At 56.1% G+C, this 16,542-nt stretch overlaps 1 protein-coding gene across 6 annotated transcripts in view; it reads left to right on the plus strand.

Moving 5' to 3' along the window:
• TUB (TUB bipartite transcription factor) overlaps positions 1-15,981 on the plus strand; it is a 75,337-nt gene extending 59,356 nt beyond the window's left edge. For 2 of the 6 annotated variants that reach the window (XM_081153142.1, XM_081153144.1), the window contains exons 3-12: positions 399-561; positions 3,852-3,980; positions 5,216-5,383; positions 6,600-6,721; positions 7,105-7,302; positions 7,625-7,737; positions 8,558-8,675; positions 10,462-10,560; positions 10,785-10,956; positions 11,412-15,981. In XM_081153142.1, the coding sequence (XP_081009268.1) occupies positions 399-561; positions 3,852-3,980; positions 5,216-5,383; positions 6,600-6,721; positions 7,105-7,302; positions 7,625-7,737; positions 8,558-8,675; positions 10,462-10,560; positions 10,785-10,956; positions 11,412-11,545 (1,416 nt within the window). In that variant the 3' untranslated portion in view covers positions 11,546-15,981. Of the gene's footprint in view, positions 1-398; positions 562-3,848; positions 3,981-5,215; positions 5,384-6,599; positions 6,722-7,104; positions 7,303-7,624; positions 7,738-8,557; positions 8,676-10,461; positions 10,561-10,784; positions 10,957-11,411 lie in introns of all 6 variants that reach the window. The other 4 variants (XM_081153143.1, XM_081153146.1, XM_081153145.1 and 1 more) reach the window with 4 other exon arrangements.
• Positions 15,982-16,542: the final 561 nt, after the last annotated feature.

A 16,542-nucleotide genomic window follows, 5' to 3' on the forward strand; every position in this document is an offset into this window, starting at 1 on the left:
GGAACAGCAGGGGGCCTGCCTCCTTCCCGGGGTCTCCTGACTGGTAGAGAGAGGGGCCCTCCCAGAGCAGCTTAGCATTAGCACTGACCAGTACGCCGGGTTTCTGCCACGCAGGCCAGTGGCGGGGGTTGGAAGGGGGGACACTGATATCTGTGCTGTGGTCCTGCCAGCACAGCTTCCTGGGCTGAATGTTGCCTCCTTTTTCTGGACCCCAAGTCTTAGAGCACCGAGGACATGAGGCCTTGGCCCAGAGTGGGCTTTGTACCCGATTGTGATCTCTAGAACAAGCTGAGCAAGCAGGGCCTTCTCCCCCTCATTCTGGGAGCCCTAATTGGGTGGGGGCAGCGGGCTGCCCTCTCCAGCCTGCTGAACTCTGTGCCTGTCTGGTGCCTCTGCAGCGGGCCCTGCTGGAGCAGAAGCAGAAGAAGAAGCGCCAGGAGCCCCTGATGGTGCAGGCCAATGCTGATGGGCGGCCCCGAAGCCGGCGGGCCCGGCAGTCAGAGGAGCAGGCCCCCCTGGTGGAGTCCTACCTCAGCAGCAGTGGCAGCACCAGCTACCAAGGTACCCCCTGCCCTTGGCACGGCCTGGGACAGCCAGCCTGGGGAGGCCCCAGTGTGGTGGCTCCACACCCCTCAGGGACTTGTGCTAATCTGGGCAGGCAAGGGGTCTTCTGTCAGGGCGTGTACAGGCTGAGCGTGGCTCCCAGCCCGTGTGGACAGCTGAGGAGGCGGGCAGAGGGAGGCTGGGACCTGGAGCTTTGGGCTTCTGGGTCAGGTGCTGGAGTCAGAAGCTAAAACTGTGGATCTGGGAGTTCGAGAGGCAAGGTTTCTGCTCTGGAGTTTCCCCAAGAGCAGGAGGCAGCTCCTGGGAGCAGAACGGTCTGCTCCCCATGGGTATTCTTCTTCCTGAGAGGAATTCACCCCAACATCCTACACCAGCTAGTGTCTCCTGTGACTGCCTCCTCTCCCTGGGCTCCCTGCACCCTCATTCTGCCTGGCTTCTGACCTACAGATCCCTGCACAGAGTCATGGTGACCAGTAGTCTCCACTGCTCCCATCTTAGCACACTGCTTCTCAGCAGAGCCCACTGGGGCAGATTCTCTACAGCTCCCCTGGGGGATGGGGGAGGGTGGTTTTATTGCCTCCCTGAGCTCAGGATCTGACCTGTAGGTTAGGGTAAGAGGACCCCAAGCCAAACAGGGTTGTTCTCTCTGATCCTGAAGGAGAGACTCAGATTCAGTCCCCACTTACCCCTGCTGGTGCAGGTAATCCCAGTGCCTTTTCAGTCAAATGGTGCCTCTAAGAAGGTAGCATCTGGCTTTTGCAGTTGGAAGGAACCGTAGCAACTATGGTGCTCCCTTCCTCTGTGGCTTCCTCAGGACCCGCAGCCTCCAGCCACTTCGAGCTACTGGTACTTCCCTCAGCTCAGGGCTAACCTTTCTCATCTGACTGCTGGGCCCTCCCCACACCCTGGCCGCACAGCATCTCAGGTTCTGCCAGCCCAGCCCTGAGCATAGGCCCCCTTCTCTGTGCTTGAAGGGCAGCACCTAGTGCCCAGTTTTGACACAGCACCCTGGAGAAGCTCCGTGCCCTCTGTGGGCCTTCGTCCCACTGAGGAAACCCATTCGTATCTGATAATAAAGGCACTTGCCAGTGGCTAAGCACAGCGCTAGACACTCTACCTGCCTTATCTCATTTATTCCTCATAGTAAGTCAGTATCCTCACATGATCGATAAGCATTTCGGCTCCAAGGGGATCACTGACTTGCCCATGGTACATTGCTACTGAGCCCTGGGGCAAGGCTTTGACCTCAGGCCTGTCAGACTCCAAATGGCCTTTCCACCATGTATGTCACCTCCCTGCTAGGAAGTCATAGTGATTTCCCTGTGTGGTCTTCGGTTCAATGCCACAGCTGTATGTCTGTACTCTACCTGAGAGGCCCTTCAGAGGACGGGGACCTCAGCCCAGCGCCGCTGTCTTGGACAGCCAGCTCCCTGGCCCGCTCCACGCAGAACTGGCCCCAGGCCCCGCCCTTTCCTGGCAGCCTCCTCACACTTCCTCTACCAGTCTTTTCCCAAGGGTGGCAGTGGTGCCCTGCAGGGAAGGCACCTGCTATTGTGGGTCCTGTGGAGCCTGGCCTGCTGCCAGGTGGGCATCATAGCCCAGCTCTGCCAAGCCTGGCACCTGACCTTTTGGGGCTGCCTATGGGGTGGAAACCTGCCCCTGAACTTTAGGCCCTGCCAGCTTGGGCCACAGGCCAGTGTGGTGGCTTTGAGAGAGTCTTATAGGTCACCGATGAGCAGTCGTCTGGCGGGTGCTTCCTGAGCACTGAATTGTGTGCCAGGCCTGAGAAAGGACCAAAGTCAGAAGACAGAGTTTCTGGTCATGCCACCACCGGTCACCTGCACACCTGTGATTGAGCAAGTCACTGACCCTTTCTGGGTTTGTTTCCTAGGCTGTGAGAAAAATTCTCTATCTCCAGACTTTGTACATTGAAGCAGCCACTGGTTTGAGGTCCAGCCAGTGGCATGCTGTTCTTTGCGGAGAGTCCAACCAGGCTGGCTCATGCTGCTGCTCGTGGTCAGCTCCAAGAGGTGGACACAGCCGGGAGAAGGCTGCTGAGAGTGTGGCTGGCTGGCCTGGGATTGGTGTTACCTAGAGCACCCCAGTCCGCACCCCCAGCACTGGCTGCCTCCTCTGCCCTCTGCTGGCTCTTGGTGTTAAATACAAGGAGAGTTTGACAAAAATCAGAACTGATGGGTTTATCCTGGTAAACACTTTTTGACCTACTGGCCATGCTCATTCATGTTATATATTCATCTAGTTCTTAAATATTTATTGAAGGCCTACTTTGTGTCAGCTTCCAGATTAGAGGCTGGGGATCCCGGGTGAGCACAAACAGGTGTGGTCACTGTTCTCTCATGGACCTTACGGCAAAAGGGAAGAGCATTAAACAGATTGTCACAAGTGTGCCTTGCCAAAAGAAGCCAGGCTCTGCATGAAAGTCAGAGCCCCTGCTCCCAGACTAGGGGTCAGGGAGGCTGTCGGAGGAGCTGGAATCTGCAGAAAGAGTGGGAATTAGTGGGCAGGCAGCATCAGGAGGGCAGTCCAGGCGGCGGGACAGCGAGAGCGAGCCCGTGGCGAGAGGGAGTCCATTGTGCACCAGGCACCGAGAGCGCTTGGTGTGGCTGGGACCTAGAAGGCGTGGGAGGTGCGGTGTGCTCAGTTAGGCCAAGGCTAAGGGGCTGGAGATGGAGGAGCCAGACCTGCAGAATCTTGTGCTTCATCTTAAGAGCAGTGAGAAACCAATCTGGGACTTTGAGCAGACTGGAGCTCTGACATGTAAAGAGTTTGGAGGCCACCCACTGTGACCCTTTCAAGGCCTCTGTTACTGTGCAGCTCCCAGTGTTCGGGAATGACTGCCCTTCCAGTTACCATGGGCTCATCCCTTGAGGGCAGTGCAGGCCCCTGGAGTGCTGGCCCTAGTTGTGGTCTCTTCCAAGAGCTGCAGCCTTTTCTGTCTTCATCCACAGTCTCTGATGACCCACATTCTCCCAGACATGTTTCCTCCCCCTGCCCAGGCTCAGACGGTTTGCTGGCCCAGAACTTTGACAGCTCTGCTTCTTAGTTGATCATGATGTGGGCAGGCTGGGGGTACTGCCTCCCTGCCCTGAGCACCTGTGCCTGGTAGAGGTGGGTGCTACAGGGGCCCTGCTGGGGCATGGTGCTGTTGGAGGACGTGGGAAATATGCTGGGAAGTGTGTTTGAGTCAGAGCTCTGGCCTCACCTAGTACCCATCTCTCTCCCCCTCCCTCTGACTCTCTGGCTCTCTCTCTCTCTCTCCTGAGCAGTGCAAGAGGCCGACTCACTTGCCAGTGTGCAGCTGGGAGCTGCCCGCCCAACAGCACCAGCCTCAGCCAAGAGAACCAAGGCAGCTGCCACTGGGGCCTTGAAGAAGGAGAGGAAGGGGAAGCACAAAGGTTGGCTCCCCGTCCCTGCAGCCTCCTCAGGAGGCCTGGCCCCACCGGAGGGTTGGGGGAGGCTTATCTTCCTGACCTGGAGGTCAGGGACTGGGTGGGATGTCCCAGTGAAGGCACTAAATTGTGCTCGGCCCCCAGCTGCCTCACAGGCCTCATCTAGCTCATGGGCCACCTGGGCTGGCCTGTGGGTGAGGGGCAGGCCCTCCATACTGCCAAGAAGTGAAGTCTAGATCAGCTGTGGTCCAGGAAGCCCCTCCCTGCCCAGCTTGGGAACCCTCTGCCACCATTCTGACCCAGGTCACTCCGTCCTGTAGGGCTCCCTGCCTCCCTAGCAACCTGGCCCATCCACCCGTAGCCTCCCAGTCATCACGTGGGCTTCCGCCACTCCCTAGTCCCAGTGCCACCCTCTGGGCCCACAAACCAGCCCGTTTCGCTGCTCCTCTCTCTCCAGAAAAAATCCCCAGGGATCAGGGACAGTTATGTGGCCCCGGCCCGAGTCCTGTTTCTGTGGGTTGGACACCCTATTTCCTCAACCCCTGTGCATGCGCAGTGGTTTCCAGGCCTCTGGTCGTGGGGTGGGGCAGTGGGGTGCCAGGGGCACAACTTCTGGGGCTGACTGCTGCATTGTGGACCTAGCCCACCCAGACAGGGCGGCTGCCACCGTGTGGGCCAGGCCTCGCTTCTGTTGCTGAAGCTGTGGCCACTTGGGGAGGAAGGTGGACTGGGCTGGGAGAGCCTCCGCGTGGGAAGGCGAGTGTGTGCCAACCTCAGCCGTTTTGAAGGGGCTCATGTGTGTTTGCTGACGTGTGAGCTGAGTGTGTCTGTCTGTGAGAGAATGAACATGAGCAGTGGTCACTCCAGCTGGCGTCACCCTGAACCAGTGGTGGCCTCGCCGTGGTCTGGATGCGTCTTTGTTCCCCATCTTGTCTTTTTCACTGTGCAATTGACTTTGTAAGTGGCTGCCGTTGGCCTAGGGATGTGAGGCATTTCAGACCCACTCTCGGCAACTAATTTGGGGGACCAGCAGAAGAAACAAAACCCATGTCCCTTCTTGGCTTACCGATCATTAAGAGGCTGACAGCAATCCTTAGTTTTTTAAAAGTCAGTTTTGCAAATAAAGTTTTGCAGAGGGGCGGGTCCCCCCACCTCATCCCTCACCCACTCCATTGGCCGTCTGTGGATCCAGCTCTCCCCTCCCCACTCCGGATTGACTCAGGAGTGTCCGTGGCCTGCAGGCGCTGGCGGGCCAGTGGCTCTGGCAGAAGACAAGTCTGAGGCCCGAGGCCCCGTGCAGATCCTGACTGTGGGCCAGTCGGACCACGCCCAGGACGCAGGGGAGACGTCAGCTGGTGGGGGCACACAGCCCAGCGGGCAGGACCTCCGTGCCAGGATGCAGAGGAAGGGTGAGCCCCGTGGGGGTCCAGTGACCACCCCCAAAGCTCAGTTGCAGGTTCTCAGATGCACCCTTTTTAGGGAGCATGGCCCTTCTGTGTCTGTTCCAGCCCATCACAGACCCTGGTAGGGGACACTTGGAGACCCATGAGGAAGTTGGGCAGGGGCCCCTGATAAGCCCAGGGAAAGGGAAAGAAGTGTGAACCAGGGTAACCAGCCAACCCACTTGTATCGCCTGCCCCCAGGGAGGCTCAGGTTTGGGAACAGATTTCCTTTCCCTTTGGTTCCTTTGAAAAAGCTTCTTTTGCCCTGGCCGGTTTGGCTCAGTGGTTAGAGCGTTGGCCCGCGGACCCCAGGGTCCTGGGTTTGATTCCCTGTCAAGGGCATGTACCTCGGTTGCAGGCTTGATCCCTGGCCTGGTCGGGGCGTGGGTGGGAGGCAACCAGTCCATGTGTCTCTGTCACATTGATGTTTTTCTCTCCCTCTCTCTCTCCCTCACTCTTGCTCTCTCCCTCCCTCTTCCCTCCCCTCCACTCTCTAAAAAAATCAATGGAAAAAATATCCTCAGGTGAGGATCAAAAACAAAACTGCTTTTGTAAAATGTTACCTTGTTTGCTGAGCTAGGAGGGCAGGGCCAGGATGCTGAGTCAGGGCAGATCCTCCTGGGAAACCTGCTGCCCAGATAATTTCCCCACTGTGAGCCCTGCCCCAGGGGCCCCTGGAGTGGGGTGGCCGAGGGAAGCCCGGCCTTGCCCCACAGTCTGAAGAATCAGATCAGAGACAGCTTCTGGAGAAAGGGCTGTTGGGGTAACTTGAGGGTGCAGATGGCGTTGGGGTGGGGCTGAGGGCAGGCTAGGAGAGGGGGAGCCAGCCCTGCATGGGAGGCGAAGTAAGAAGCTGGGCCTTTCCGGAACATGTGCCGTGGCCTGGGCCCTGGGAGGCCAGAGGCCAGAAGTGGAGGCTCCCAGCGCAGGGTCAGCTCCTCAGTTCTTGCTGCACAGGAGACAGGCACTGTGAGTGTTAGAGGAGGGGGTCTGACGGAGGGCCTGCCTGAAGCTGGAGGGGGCACCCCCCAGGATGGTGACCAGTTCCAGCATGCACCTGAGAGCCAGTGTCCTCGTGTGTGTCAGGATGTGTGGGAGTGTGTGTGAGCGTGCGCGCAGGTGTGGATGCGAGCAGGCAGCTGGGTGTGTGTGACACGCCTCCCCCCTGCCCCTCCGGGCCCAGGCATCTCCAGCAGCATGAGCTTTGAGGAGGAGGAGGAGGAGGAAGATGAGAACAGCTCCAGCTCCTCCCAGCTAAACAGCAGCACCCGGCCCAGCTCTGCTACTAGCAAGAAATCCCTCAGGGTGAGTGAGCCGGGTGGGTGGCAGTGTGCCCAGGCTGGAGGGGAGTGTGGATGGAGCAGTGATGGTGAGTGCCGCGCCTGGGCTGGCCGGAGAGCTGCTCTGGCCTGGGCTCTCCTGTCCTCCCGCCTGGTCGGCCAGGCCAGGAGGCGGGGAGCTGGAGCTGGACAGGATGACCTCTGCGACCCTGCCCCTACCCTCCGTCTCTACCTCCAGGGATAGCTGAGGGAGGGAAGGGCTGGGAAGCTAGCTGACCACCACAGGGCTGGGCTGGCCAGCCCGCATCCGGGGACTCTGCCCCGTCTCTCACCACCTCATCAGGAGACACCTCTGGACCCCAGACCCCCGAGTTCCAGCTTCTCAGGCTCCTGCTCTCGCCCCTGTAGGAGGCAGCCTCGGCCCCCAGCTCAACAGCCCCAGAGCCTTCGGTGGAGGTTGAGGTCCAGGATCTCGAGGAGTTTGCACAGAGGCCAGCCCCCCAGGGTATCACCATCAAGTGCCGCATCACGCGGGACAAGAAGGGGATGGACCGGGGAATCTACCCTACCTACTTCCTGCACCTGGACCGAGATGATGGGAAGAAGGTGAGGTTGGCCTGGATGTGCCTGTCACCTGGGCAGCTTGAGGGCCTGGGGGCTGAGATGTGACTGGCAGCCCCAGATCCAACACTGACCTCTCGGTTCCCCCACAGACAGAAGCCCTCGCGCCTGGTCAGTGCACACCTTTGTGTCTGTCAGTGCATGCATACACGTGTGCACCTCTGTGCTTGCCCGTGCGAACATGTGTGCACAGTATTCAGGGGCTGAAGGGAGGGGGAGTCCCTCGTGTGAGCGTGGGTGTGTGAGTTGCAACCATGATTGTATGTGGACCAGAAGCTGGGCCTGGAACATGACCTTACTCCCCAAGGTGTTCCTCCTGGCGGGAAGGAAGAGAAAGAAGAGTAAAACTTCCAATTACCTCATCTCTGTGGACCCAACAGACTTGTCTCGAGGCGGGGACAGCTACATCGGGAAACTGCGGTACCAGCACTCCCCAGGAAGGGGGTGGGCAGGCTCTCTAGAGGGCATCTGGTCCCTGAAGGAGATCTAGGCCAGGGGTCGGATCCTCTCCTCCCATCCTCTCTGTCCCTCAGGCCCAACCATAGGCTCTGTGCCAGCCTAGAGCCAGACTTGCCCCCGCCACTCTAAGCTGCGCCCAGCCAGTTGGGGCACAGGCCCACCCAGAGTGATGGATCAAACCCCAGATTTCACTGATGTGTAGGCCACCATGTAAGTCACCTTGGCACCATGGCCAGTGCTGAGGGGCAGGACTGAGAGTGAGACCGTGATGGAAGAGACGCCCACCCTGGAGTGAGGGGAAGCTCTGAGCTAGCCTCGAGGGAGGAGGGTTTGCTGAGAAACGGAGTGCCAGATGTGGGGAGGGTAAGTCAAGCTTAGAGGGAAGGAGCCAAAGCTGTGGAGGTGGGACTGGACCAGGACTCACAGGCTGTGTAGGACAGAGGAGATCAGCTTATCCAGTCTGCATGGGGTGCTGAGGTCCCTCTACAGTCTTGCCAGATGCCATTGTTCGCTCACGTCTGTTCCTCCAGGGAAACACTCTGTGGAACCCTGATTTTCCTCCCTGAATTTCCCTCACTAAACCAGGATCCTCTTTGATTCAGCTCAGAGCAGGTCCAGGCCTTTTGCCCTTTAAGATGGGGATTCAGTAAGCAGTGTGCCCCCAGGTCGGCTCCTGGCTCAGCCCAGAATTCTTTGCAGGCTCCTCAGGACAGACCATTAGCTATTTGCTGCCCTGGGGCAGAGGGTATATGACTCTGTACTGATGGTGCCTGTCCTGCAGGTCCAACCTCATGGGCACTAAATTCACCATTTATGACAATGGAGTCAACCCCCAGAAGACATCATCCTCTACTGTAGAAGGTGGAACCCTGCGTCAGGAGCTGGCAGCTGTGTGCTACGTGAGTCCTGGGCTCCTGGGTGTCTGGTCTCCAAGTTGGACTTGATGCTCAGGACTGGCTGCCTCATCTGTGGGCTGTCCCACCTCTCTGCGGATAGACAGGCTGCAGGGAGGGATGCTCAGGACTGGCTGCCTCATCTGTGGGCTGTCCCACCTGTCTGTGGATAGACAGGCTGCAGGGAGGTGGGCCCCGCCTGGGAGAGGAGCCCTGGCCCTCTCCCCTCCCCCAAGCTCAGACCACAGGTGGCCAGAGATCCGGGATCCAGGCCTGGCTCTACACAGCCCAGCTCTGGAGCCTCCAGGAAAGGAGGGGGCAGGAGACCTGGGTTCTTGTCTGTGCATCCCTTCACTCCCTCTCATGTCCTGCAAGGCCTTTGCATTGTCATCTCACTGAATGCTCAAAGAGCTTGATCTTACACAGATGAGGAAACTGAAGCTCAGAGGTTGGGTCCCTTGCCAATACCACACAGCTCATAAATGACCAAACTGTAATATAAGCACAGGGGATTTCACTTGCTTTTAAAATGAGGGATTGGTACCCCGGCAACCTGGGAATGGGCACTTTACGGAGGCTAAGTGGGAATCCATAGCTGTTTTGCTGTTTTGTATGATCCTCTGGTGCCATCTGCTGGTCAGCTTTGGGGAGGCAGTATGAATTTCCAAATACTGAGCCCCAACTATGTGCAAGGTACTGTTTGAGGCACTGAGGAAGAGACATAAATTTATAACCTTATGGGACTTAAACCCTTAGTGGAGGAGATAAGAGATAAAGTAGACACAAGCAAAATATGTTCCTGATAAATGCTAAGATGAAAATAAAACACCGAAGAGGGCTATGAAGTGTCCAGGCTTGTGTGAGCTTTTAGGAAGAATGGCAGGGAGGGCCTCACCAAGGTAGCACTGGGGTAAAACCCAGAGGGAAGTGAGAGCCAGCCATGTGGGTGTTGGGGAGAGTACCGCACAGAGAGCACAGGAGTCCTGGACACCTGGCACGTGGAGGGACAGCAAGGAGGCTGGTGAGTGCAGTGGAGAGGAACGGTGAGGAGGTAATGGGCTTGTGAGGCCTTGCAGGCCAAGGTAAGACCTTCAGCTTTTACTCTGAACTAGGGAGGAAAACGATATGGCTTAACAGGGCCACTCGCTGTTTTGTGAACAGGTGAGAGGGTGGAGGGGGAGGGGGGCTGGGAATGGAAACAAGGAGTCCACTGAGGCTTTACTGTGATCTGTGAGACAGTGGTGGTGAGAAGTAATCGGATTCTTGATTTAATTTGAAGGTAGAGCTGACAGCATCAGCTGATTAGAAGGTGGGGTGTGAGTCCTGGCTTGTGTTGCTCACTGGTTAGAGCATGTCTGCACACCGAAGGTCACAGGTTTGACTCCCTGTCAAGGGCAGATACCTGGGTCTCAGGTTCGTTCCCCAGGCCTGGTCGGGAGCATGGGGAAGGCAGCCAATTGATGTGCCTCTCTCACACTGATGTTTCTTTCTCTCCCCACTTTCCCTTCTCTCTTTAAAAAATCAATGGAAAAAAGTATCGAGTGAAGATTAACACAAAAAACAAAACAAGGAGGTAGGGTGTGAGAGGGAAGAGTTAGGTATGGCCCCAAGTAGTTTGCTGTTAAGTGAAGCAAAGGCTGTAAGGGAGCTCACTTCTGGACGTGCTCAGCTTAGAGCTGCCCAGTCAGCTCTGAGGTGGGGTGGTGAGAATGAGCTCGTCATCTTTATCCCTCCCTCCCAGCCTCCCCGGCAGTAAGTCACGTCCTCAGGCGGCCACTGTTCTGTTTCCCAGGAGACAAACGTGTTGGGCTTTAAGGGGCCGCGGAAGATGACTGTGATTGTTCCAGGCATGACTATGGTTCACGAGAGAGTCTGTATCCGGCCCCGGAACGTGAGTTTCTCCCCCGCCTCCCCCACCCCTGCCCCCTCACCCCCGCCTCTGCATGAACTTCTAAGGGCAGAACTGCAGCTGGTGTGTCTGTGCAGGAGGCAGTGTGAGAAGCCCGGGGCGTCTAGTGAAACCTAAGGACCCCCAGCCCTGGGCCAGATCCTGTGGCCCCTGGGTTGGTCACAGTGCCAAGGCCCGGCCTGGCTCAGGTAAGGCTGCTCTCCCAGGAGCACGAGACGCTGCTGGCCCGCTGGCAGAATAAGAACACGGAGACTATCATCGAGCTACAGAACAAGACGCCCGTCTGGAACGATGACACGCAGTCCTACGTGCTCAACTTCCACGGGCGCGTCACGCAAGCCTCCGTGAAGAACTTCCAGATCATCCATGGCAATGACCGTGAGTGTCCCTGCCCTTACTCTTACTGTTCACATGCCAGCCAGGGCTGTCGGCTCAGGACTCGGCTCGCTGACCCTGCCCATGCAGGCCAGTGCTGAAGGACACAGTACACAGCTTAGACGAGACGTAGACTAGTGACTGGGAGGCCTAGAACCTTCGGAGCCCTGACCCTGGTTCTGTGCACTTGGCAGGGTCTCAGGTGTGGGAGTACCCTGGAAATGTTCTCCCCCAGACAGTCCCTGGGAATCTCTCCCTCTTTCCCTGTCTCTTGGTGTTTGTATGCGCCCTTTCCCCTTCCCCCTTCCCTCCCTCTCCCCTGCCTTTGTCCCAGCTGCTCTGTTTTGCCTCCTGTGGGATTGCCTCGGCCTCTCTGCTGCTCGCTCTCTCTCCCTTCGTCGGGCATCAGCCCTTCCCCATCTCCGCCGTCCTTACTCTGCACTCGTGTCTCCTTCCAGCGGACTACATCGTGATGCAGTTCGGCCGCGTGGCCGAGGACGTGTTCACCATGGACTACAACTACCCGCTGTGCGCGCTGCAGGCCTTCGCCATTGCCCTGTCCAGTTTCGACAGCAAGCTGGCCTGTGAATAGAGGCCTTCTCGTGCCCGTCGGGGTTACCTAGCCCAGAGTGGAGCTGTGGCCTGTGGAGACAGCCCTCCCTACCCCCTGTACATAGGCCTCCTGCCAGATGAACCTGTGGCTCTCAGTGGGAGCCTGGCCCACCAGCCAGGAACTAGCTCCTCAGCCTCCTCTGTTGAGGCAGAGGAGTGGGGTGTGTGTAAAGGGGCCACAGTGAATTCTGTGCCCCAAGATCAGCACACACACCCACTCTTGGGTTAGCATCCTGCTGCAGTCATGTTTGCCAAGCTGGGAAGGCAGGAAGAGGTGTAGAGGGAGAGGAAGCACAATACGGGGCTGCTGTGGCCCAGCCACCTACTCAGCCCGGGAGTCGATGACCACGGATCCCCACAGTGAGTGTGTGTGTGTCGTGGGCACATCACCTTCACATAGCAAAGGGCTTGGTAGCTGAGCCTGGCCCTTAACTGCGGGAAGTCCCCTACTTCAGGCCTCAGTCAGGCCTGGGGGAGGTCACTGGGGTTAGGGAAGGGTGAATGGCAGTACCTTGTCAAGACTGCAGGGACCTGGCCATGGGAATTGGCTGGTGGCCTAGGGTTCTAGCTCATTTGATTTCTCAAGGTTTCTCTGTGCGCAGAGCCAGCAGGAGGCCGGCCCTTGAGGCCAGATGTCTTAGAGGATGGGTCCTGCAGGACACAAGCTGAGCATATGGGAGGTGCATGGAACAGGCTTCCTGGACCAGGGCTGTCCTGGGAGTCCTGCCAACTACCCCAGGAGCTCTGCGGAGCAGCCCCTGCACAGGAAACGTGGATGGGCCCAGGTCACCAGCCTGACTACGCACAGGTTGGTGTGGCCCGGGCTATGGCTGGTAAGCTTCAGGTGCTTTTGCCTGTGCGTCACCTCCTCCCACCAGCCTAGATCGTGGTTGCTGAGGGCTTCCCTGTATGCTTCTCAGGTAGGAATGGGACAGGGTGAGGAGAGCGGGGAATATTATAGAATCACTAGAGATGAGGTGGCAGGACACCTAGAGATCTACTAATACATCTGTTACCTTAGGCAAATCACTCAAAAAATGGCACTGGCCCTGGGTTACCTGGCTGGTGAATGGCATTCAGAACTTCAGCTCACTGGATTTCTTGGTTCCCACCATTCCCCAAAAAACCACTATCTATGGCTTTTGGGCCTTTCTGGGGCCCAGTCTGGATGCCCTTGCCCCTTCGCCTGATTCCAGAGACTTTGCAATGTCAGAGTTGACATATGAAATTGAACCATTTCAGACAAAATCATGAGTGGTCAGGGCGGTGTGGCCATTTCAGTGGAGATTGAGCAGTTACCTGCTGAAAGCCGGCTGGGTCTTCGCGTGTCAGACTGATCACGACTGACCGTGTCTGGTTCCCCCAGACAGCAAGCCTGACAAGGCTGCTGCCCACTTCTGTATGTGGGTGTGTTGGGGGCTGTACGTGTACTGGGGTGGGGCCTGTTCTCTCCCTCCCCCTCCATGGACATGGGAGCTCTCCCCTCTTGCCTTTTTGTTGTTTACTCTGGCAGAGGCTATTTGCCCAGGTGGAGATCAGAGATCAGTGGGAAGCAAGTAGTTGTTCCTCTCTTCAGAGTAGATGTGTTTGGAAAGCACATCTGTGTAGAAACTGATGCTTTAAAAACAGGTTAGTGCGGCTCTGTCTGGAGGTGAAGGAATTGTTTTAACCTAAGTGGAGGTAGTATGCTCTCTCACTTCCTCGCAGTCGTTTTTCCACGTGGACTGCTTGAAGCAAGGCTTTTCTGCTACAGCACTGATCCTCCCACACCCAGGGTGTTTCTTAGAGGCCCCCCCAGTGCCCTAGTTTCTGTTGACATGGTCTAGTTTCTAGACAGCTCTCTACCTGGGACCTTTCTGAGGGTGCTGGGACTTTCTGTACAGGGCTGGTCCACTTCCTAGGAAGCCCTGTGGTGCCATCCCCCTTCCCATAGTCCAGTTTGGCTCTCCCTTTTCTGACTTTGAGAAGAGACCCGCTGACATTAGGATAGTAGAAACTAGGTGATCTCTAATGTTTGGTCACGCTGTTTCTCTGGGTCTGTGATTTTAAGGTAGAACAGCTGGTTCTGTGTCCTAGTGAGAGGGGGTCCAGGTAGCAGAGTGGAGAAACCAGAGGCACAATGGCAAACTCCTGTCTCCTCCAGTGCACAGGAGTGGAGCTGGCTGCAGATTTTGGCAGGGTCAGGAATGTGGGCTGAACTTTCTGGCCTGGCTGAGGAGAAGGGTAGCTCGGCAACAAAACTCTGTTGGGCATCGAGTGACAAGAGCAGTCACCTGCTCAAGACCCGGCCCCACAGTCTATTTTTACAGCCCTGTTCCTGAGAACGCTGCTTTTCCTTGACCACTGGCCTCAAAGCCGTGGACCCAAAGACTCAAAGCTTCCAGGGGCCCCAGAGACCACCTGGGCTCAGCCTCTCCCATAGTAAGAGTTCTTGCCCTTCACACCCTCCACCCAGACGGTCCTTGGTCAGGAGGGAACTTGATGGAACGAGCAGGCCCTACGAGTGTGGGGCAGCTGGAACCTCAGGCAGCTCTTCTGTGACTGCTTCTGGCTCTGTCACTCCTGGGGCCCTACCCCACATCTCTACCCTTTGTCCAGAACAGCTCTTATGCAGAGTGGCGACGTTCACTTCCCCACTCTTTTACTTTCCTTCTGGCTCCAAGGTGCTCTGTGTTTGTCTGCATCTCTGTGTGTATTTGGGGAAAAGGGCAATCTGCAAAGAATCCACTGAGGTTTCTTATTGTGATCACATTTCTAAGAACGAAGAAGAAAGGGACAAGGGTGCAGTGTACCTGCAGATTTTGTTCATACCATTCAGTGCTCTTTGATAAGGAAGCATACCTGGGGGGAGCACACCTGGGAAAGTGCCCGCTCTTCCTCCCAGGTTCTGATTAGGACACTGTCTGAGAAAGTTGTTTTCAGTTCCTACTCTGTGTTACCTGGAGAAATCTGTGTTGCGTGCGTGCTTTTGCATGAATTTGAACATATTCTAGTGACTGTGCCTTAAAAACCACGACGCTAGTTCAGAAAGAGCACGTAAGGTCTGGCCCCAGGCTGAGGATAGGTGTCGGCAGCCAGGGAGTATGGTGATCACAGGCTAGGAGAGGACCTTTGGAGCCCACCTCCTTCCATGACTAAAGGGGCAAGAGAAATGAAGTTTCTTTGCTCTAAAAAGAGTGGGGCATTTGCCTCTAAATTCAACAAGCAACAGCAATGACTTCACACTAAGAGGCCCTTGCTTTCCTCACAGTGGGATCTACAGTGAGGGGAGATGCTGGGCTGGCCGTGTCCATGGCTCTTACGCAAGCACAAATCCCATCTCCCATATAGAGTCCCTGGTTTCCCCTCACTGCAGTGACACTGGCCTTCCCTTCTTCAATGCCTTACCCCAGTCAGGATGTGGTGTGACCTCAGGCTGCCAGTTCGCCCTCAGCACACCTTTCCAGGTAGCTGGTGCCCAGCATGAGTGGGCCTCACTCCCCTGCGCTCAGGGCCAAGGTAGGACCCTACCCTGGACCCTGGCTTGTTGAACTGTAGCAGCCCCTGGAAGAGGCCTAAGGGTGGGCTCTGGTTTAAGTTTATTGGTCACCTGTCCTCCCATACTTGTTTTCTGTCATCTCAGGATTCAAGGAGGGGCTGAGCAGAAGTACTGGGACAGGTCTGGTTTTTCAGTTTTCCTACCAGGTTGAGAGGCAAATTGGTCTTACAGAAAGCATTCCTGTAGGCAATGGCCACGGGATTTTGAGCAAACCATGTAATTTTCTAGGTCTGTTTTCTCATCTACAAAGCGAGGAGGTTGAACTGTCAACGCTTGCAGTCAGAGTCAGGGCGGCTGAAAGTCGACCTGTTTTCATCACTACCCTTTCTAGATCGTCACTGTGCCTTTTTTCTTTCCTGAGAGAGATGTCACATACCTTTCCTCTTCCGCTCATTTGTACCCCCCCCCCGCCCTGCCCCACTCCACCCCAATCAAGGTCCAGACAGAGCTGGAGGCCGAGATCACAGAGTCCTAGAGGGATTTAGAGTGGCTCAGAAAGGGAGCCTGACTCTGGTGACTAAGGGGACTTGGTCAGGATGGGTGGCACTTCTCTTGCTGAGAATGTACATTTAGCCAGTTTTCATAATGCTTAGAATGTGTATGTCTATTTGCACAAGACCATCTTTTCCTATTTTGGAGTGGTCAGACATTTTATTTTTGTTTAGATTATCTGGAGTTTTAGATGAACTTGCAAACTGTGCTTTTACCAACTTTTTGAATAAACTCTTTGGTATTCTGGAGCAAATGTATTTATTTACTGGTATGTGCAATGACAAAGTTGGTATTTTCCCATGTTGACATTATGTACGTTGTATAACTTAAGTGTTTGTCTAAGTACAGACCATATATCAACAAATTAAACTTGAACTGTTTCAACACTACTGTGTACTTTTTTTTTCCCTATAAAAGGAGAAAAAAACCATGTTTTTACCTAAAACTTTTTTCTCCACCATTGATTCCTTCTGTCCAAAGAGCCTCAGGAGCGAGGAGGATGGTGGCAACAGTGACAGGTGGGTCTGAGCTGTCCTCCCTCTGGCCTGTGTGCTTCAAGTTTAAGGCTGGGAAGTGCAAGGCCAGAAGGTACGGGAACCACAACAGTCCTCTGCGGAGTCCGCTGTGCCAACCGGAAGAAGGGGCCATTGGTTCCTAAGTAGCCCCTGTGGGCCTGGCCCTACCAGAGCCTAACTTGTGAAAGCAGGACTTGGACACATTCGGGAACCTTCCTTTCAGCCTGTGGCAGGTATGATGCCAAGAGCAAGGGAGGCTGAAGTGGCTGGAAGCTGACATGAAAGGTAACGTCTGATCCTGAGGGAGGAAGTCAAAACTAAAGTCACCCACCACCGCGGAGGGTGTCAGAAGCACCTGCTACACCTGGGACAGGCAGCCTTGTAAGGTGGGTATTACTCTAAATTCACAAATGAGGAAACTGGTGCTCAGAG

The sequence above is a fragment of the Miniopterus schreibersii genome, assembly GCF_964146895.1.
Source record: "Miniopterus schreibersii genome assembly, chromosome: 12".
In the NCBI taxonomy this organism is placed as follows: domain Eukaryota; kingdom Metazoa; phylum Chordata; class Mammalia; order Chiroptera; family Miniopteridae; genus Miniopterus; species Miniopterus schreibersii.